Source organism: Notolepis coatsorum (assembly GCF_963971535.1).
Source record: "Notolepis coatsorum genome assembly, chromosome: 3".
NCBI classification, from domain to species: Eukaryota; Metazoa; Chordata; class Actinopteri; order Aulopiformes; family Paralepididae; genus Notolepis; species Notolepis coatsorum.
The window spans coordinates 33,051,526-33,057,739 of NC_140167.1; the positions used below are offsets into that span (position 1 = coordinate 33,051,526).

General features: G+C 41.1%; 1 protein-coding gene across 1 annotated transcript; it reads right to left on the reverse strand.

Moving 5' to 3' along the window:
* Nucleotides 1–1,830: 1,830 nt before the first annotated feature.
* On the reverse strand, nt 1,831–5,997 carry LOC311225756 (adhesion G-protein coupled receptor G2-like; the record flags this gene model as incomplete). Its single annotated transcript, XM_084311150.1, has 5 exons — nt 1,831–2,293; nt 3,827–4,098; nt 4,512–4,602; nt 5,541–5,806; nt 5,894–5,997. 5 exons carry the CDS (start codon nt 5,995–5,997, stop codon nt 2,163–2,165), a joined length of 864 nt encoding a protein of 287 aa, XP_084167276.1. The 3' UTR covers nt 1,831–2,162.
* Nucleotides 5,998–6,214: the final 217 nt, after the last annotated feature.

The following is a 6,214-nucleotide window of genomic DNA, read 5'->3' on the forward strand; positions in this document are numbered from 1 at the left end:
ATACACCTTAGAATCCTGCTGTGCTGCGCATGAAATACCCTTTTGGGGCAACACACAAATCACATGTGTGTGGCAGTAATTACCCTGGTTTTTGGCTGGCATGCTGTGGTCATTTAGAAGATTAATTAGTCATAGGTAAATAAACCGGCATGGCTCCCTGGATGTCATTCAGGAACCTCACGCCTCTCTCCGCTCAGAGCTCTGCATAAGGAAAGGTTGTGTTCCATAGACCACTTCACCCAAAAGGATAGTGTGACTTGAAAATCTTCATTATGGGTTGTGCGGTAACGGGCGTATCCGCAGACAGCGCTCCCAACTATTTCCCTGAATTGATTCAATGCGTGCCACATGAAATATTCATTTTGATTCATCACTAAAACAGTTGCACATCTGTGTGATGGACCACGTGCTTTGTCCAGAGACATGGATTCCCGGAACAGTGGAATTCAGTTCAGCAAAACTTGGCCGGATGAAAAATTATGACATCTAATCAAAATCAAACGAGCGGGGACGATTGAGATGTATGGTTTCAACTTAAACGACAGACGGATGTTGTTTTTTATGGCTGGTTCATTGAAACAGAATTAAAGGAAAGGGAGACAAATTATATCCCAGCACAAACTAAATTGATTTAAAATTCTGAATTGTATTAAATTAATTCTTACCCTTGACAGAAAATCAGCCTTACCTCAGAAGTTGTTTTGTCGAGAAACACAAGAATAGACAGTTGTCGATAATTCTTTGTCCAGTTATTTGTATTTATTGTCCAAGCAACCCCAAATCAACTCAATTACACTTTATTTCCTTTATTATATTTCATACAGAGAGTAAAAACAAAAGTCCTGTGTTGGATAATGGTTAAACGAAGCGGCACGCCCCCAGGCTCCTTATCACTATAGGTAGCCATGAGCTCATTTCTTGTCAGCCTGTTAAGGCCCCTTGCTCAGTGGATACTGCTCTCTGTAGGCACAAGGTAATTATCTGCAGGCACGCAAGGCGCTAGCTGGTTATAGCTCAACCCCCTAGTCTTCTCTGAGTGAAAGACAAAACCCCCCCCCCCCACCCCCTTTGACTGCACGCTTATCCCTCTGCTAACTTCAAACCACTTCCCACATCAGTCATAAAGGGGCAAAAAAAATCTTTAAAAACATTTACTCATCGTATTCCGACACACAGTAGAGGCTTTGATTTAGGAAGGCTTTAATATGGCCCCAAGTGAATCACAACATTCCCTCAGAGTTTCATACGGTGAATCAGAGAGTTGTTCTGCTGGTTGGAATAGCGGAGATAACAGTCATCCACACAAATCACTCCTAGGAGAGCATCCCTTCCCCTCTCAGGGTTCCGTTCATCTGGGTCCTCTTTCACTGAGGTTAAACCAAACTGGCCACCTCATGTCAGAGCACTCATTCCGAATTCAAGAACTAGGTGTGAGAGAGAGAGAGAGAGAGAGAGAGAGAGAGAGAGAGAGAGAGAGAGAGAGAGAGAGAGAGAGAGAGAGAGAGAGAGAGAGAGAGAGAGAGAGAGAGAGAGAGAGAGAGAGAGAGAGAGAGAGAGAGAGAGAGAGAGAGAGAGAGAGGCACACACAGACAGATAGAGTTGACAGTTCATCAGAAAGTATATACCCCTCCTCAGTCCTCACACTAGAGCCTTCAGTATGACCATGTAAAAACCGACACTGCCCCCTTGTGCCAAACTGATTTCATATAATTTCTCAGGCTGACAAGAAATTAGCTCATGGCTATATATATATATATATAGATAGATAGATAGATAGATAGATAGATAGATAGATAGATAGATAGACAGATAGATAGATAGATAGACAGACAGACAGACAGACAGACAGACAGACAGACAGACAGACAGACAGACAGACAGACAGACAGACAGACAGACAGACAGACAGACAGACAGATAGATAGATAGATAGATAGATAGATAGATAGATAGATAGATAGATAGATAGATAGATAGATAGATAGATAGATAGATAGATAGATAGATAGATAGATAGATAGATAGATAGATAGATATAGATATCTTAAAGGCACACTTCACCAAAAAACAATGCTGATTTATTTTGCACATAATCTCACACACATCCAAAAAGCTCCATGAAATGATGTGAAGTGCCCCTTTAATTTTGTCATGCGTTTACTTTACTCGCTGCGACCCACATATTCACAGACAGTACTAAATGTGCTGCTCTTATCGCTACTCTCGGCGATGTCACTGTCCTCCTCCTCCACGATCTTGCTGGTGTTGTAGTAGTAGATGAACAGGAACAAACCTACAAGAGATAAAAACAGTAAACCGCAGTCACCCAGTGGAAGCCCACTCTGTAGTACAATTTAAATGTGTAAATGCATGACACCGTCTTTGCCAATGTTACAATGTTTTACTTTAGGGCGCACAATAGTAACGATTAAGTACCTCAGGAATTAATGAGGATCTATATGTTAAGAAACCATTGACTAACCAAGTGGTTAAGTGTCAGATATGATGTCTCAGGGAAATCCTTCCTACTTCACATTCAATACAGAACTATCCATCTGCCTCTCAAATCTACCCGCTTAGCTCTAATTCTAAAAGTAAAAAAAAAAACAATCAAGTTAGATAATATTTGTTCCTACACCATTATTCATTCTCTCTAAAGTATATCACTGCAATTTGTTTCTGTTCTGCCATATATTACTGTATAGAGATACACCGCTATTGATACCAGGGAACCGGCATCAATCCATTTCCCTAATAAAGTCTGACACTAAAGTCCAATACCAGGAGCAATTTGCACAATGTGTAAATAACTATATGTTTGTAAATATATATAATAATAATTATTATTATAAATGTTTTAATTTAATTTATTTTCTTTTTTTCCAAATCATAGGTGCATGTAGAATCTAATGGAGAAACAATTATTATAACTAACTCAATCATTTTTGTCCAAAACCCCCACACTTATGGCCTAAGTCTATACTGTAAGTAAAAGTAGTGAACTGGGTCTGTATCTAATATCATCCGATAGTTTGGAATGCAGGCTCGGCAGTTAAACAAGCGGTATTGATGCAGCTCAATGAAAAACCCTCCTCTGTGAAAATGTGTCACAGAGAGCACGAACAAAGAGTTGTTATGTCCCAACGTTGAAGAAGGAGACACACAGACAATATCCTCTAATGTGTCTTTAATGTGGTCAGCAGACAGACAAACAAGAGGCCTTTCAGCACACAGACTTCACAAGTGTTTTGCTGTGTGCTGAAACACGTGCTTTTGTACCTATACTTGTCTGTCTGCTGCTCATACATTAAAGGGAACGCCACCCAAATTAAGCAAATTAAGCATAATGTATTATGTTATTTCCTCCATGGCCCAGGAAAGTTCAATCAATATTTGTGAACATGAGCGAACATGAGCCAGAAACCAGGAGTATGACTCAAACTTGTGGTGTCATCAGGTATTAAGTCTGGAGCTGCTCCAATGACTATGAATAGGAGACTGATTTTGTGGGCCCACAGAGTCTTGAGCTTTATTCTATAGTAGTGTTGTCAGTTCTGAAACAGAAAACATACCCATATACTCAGAACATTCCCCTGCCCTGCGTGTTCTCAGTGTCATCCTTCCCGTCTTTCCCAATGAATTGTCTAAGGAGCAGCTCAGACTTAAACCACAAGAATAACGTGTACAAATTCTTAAATTAGGCGTACTTCCTCTTCAGAGACTTGTCTGATGGTCTGCGAGTGCCGGTACCGCGTTGAGCGGTTCCCGTGCGGCCTAGCTACGACGTCCCAACGTAAAGGCTTGACTAAAGGCCTGCTGCGACTACCTTGGAAGGCGTTGATGACAGTGAAGATGTAGTAGGAGGGTAGGATCAGGGGTCCGTGGCTGAAGAAGGCGAAGCCCCAGCTGACGCCCAGCAGGGTCAGCAGACCCAGAACTGTGAGGGTCTTCATCTTGGTGGAGCCGTCCCCAGCTTTGGATTCCATGAAGACCATCTGCCTGATGACCGTGATGAAGACGACGAGGGTGAAGGTGAACACCACCACGTAGTAACCGAGGTTCACCGCTTCATGGACGACTGCGTCGGTTATCCAGCACCTAGGAGAATCGCAAAGGAAAGCAGTGTTTCATTTGGTGATTTACAGTAGTGGTTAGAGGACAAGCACCGGTATCGGCTAAAATATGTGTACTCTAGTCTGTATGGATTAATGTCACAGATACCAAGAGGTGAGCACTAGCACAATGCTATCTAATGATGAAGAAAGGATTGAGCCTATCTATCAGTGAAATTAGAAAATCAAATGGTTAGTTTATTATTTGGTTAAATAAAAACGTTCAAATGTAACACTGTGTTTGTAGAAAGAATACGGTGAGTACTCAAAAGGAAGTACTCGTATTTGTACTTGGTCAGCAAAAGGTGATATCAGTGAAACCCCCTGGTAGTGTGGTTGTGTTTTGTGAAAATAGATAATGGATTCTGGAGGTTTTCGTGTTCATTAAAAGTTACTTGCATTTTCACAGAATTTCCATCATCTGTGTTGATGGACAGCAAGCCGTATTTTCCTGCGATGATAAGAGCAACCACCACTACAGCTGGAATGACTGAAGACAAAGAGAGGTATCAGCACTATGTGAATCTTGGGAGGAAAAGTGTATCATACAACAATCATTTGAAAGTTCTTACACAATTATTGTGTGAACCAAACAGAAGCCTGGATTGATTGATTGATTGATTGATTGATTGATTGATTGATTGATTGATTGATTGATTGATGTTTCTTTTATTTTTGTGTCTTACATACAGGTGTATGCCCAGCCCATATGGGCTTACAAGACACATAACAATAAGTATATAATATTATACTTGACAAATGACTTGCCAAATTATGACATATAGACCACGATGGCCACAAAAAAAGAAAATACAATAAAATGTAATATAACACAAGCTGTAAGCAATGTATGTAAACAAAGAAACAAGAGGAATTCATATACAATTATATAGGATATAGTGTGTTTTGTCTCAAGTGCCATGCTTTCTCCAAAAATTCTGCAAAACTGAAGATGTCCTCCACAACAACAAAAAACTCAACATACAACTCTCAGACTGCCAAAACAAATCCGGATTTACTATTTGAATTTTCTCAAATAAAACCCTCCTCAAATCGGTTTACAAAGGGCAATACAAAATAAAATGATATTCATCTTCCACCACTCCCAGATCACATAGTGTATATTTATGGACTCCCAAGAAGTATCTCATGGCCCGGTTCTGGATAGCATTACATTCAGGTGCATCATCAAAACCCCATACTCCAGCAGTATAAAATAAAACCTGGAAGATACTTCTTTGCATAATAAATATTGTAAACTATGTTTCCGAGCTTCAAGGAAGTTCCAGGGACCCAGTTTGTTTATTTGGTCCAACTAGAATTGATTTGTTTATTTTCTGAGGTTCAAATGTCCCTCCCTGTCATGCCAGACTAATATGCTCCACAGCAGAGTCTATAGTGCACAGACCAGTTCCAGTACTCACTCACCCCATCCAGCAATACAAATCTTCAGTATATAGCTCTTGATGTCAGCAGGGACTCCCCTCAGTTGCAGGTACAAGTGTAGAGCCTCTATGAAGAACCAGCTGAAGGTAGCTAGCATAGTATAGTGCAACACAGCTGCCAAGGCTACACATCCACCGAAGCTCCCAAGGTTTGCTATGGGCTCATTAATCAGGAAGAACAGGTTCAGGAAAAACATGGCCACGAAGAGGTTGGTCAGGATCTGGGAGGCTTGGGTTGCCTTCCTCCTCCTGTATGGAATCAATTTGGTCTGTGTCAGCAATAGCTATTTGAAAGTCATCATAACACGTTGTCCGTGGTGTTTGTAATATCAATACCTGATGAGAGCCTGCATGAAAAGACCTATTCCCAAGAAAAACATGGACAGGCCACAGCCGATGTTGGTGATGTAGGTCAGCGATGTCACGTCTAAGGCTGTCATGTTTCCCGGTGGAGGTGACTGTGTGAAAACAACAATACGACAAATGTGTGAGTAAATTAGTCAACTGTTAGTGATGGACTGGGTAAGAACTGACCTGGGGACCCGGAACCACCAACATTCGGATTATCCCTCCCTAGGGTGACCAGATGCAAAAAATCCAAAAGTGGGACAACAGTAAGATTTTGGTGGGACAAAGTGGGACAACAGTACGATTTTG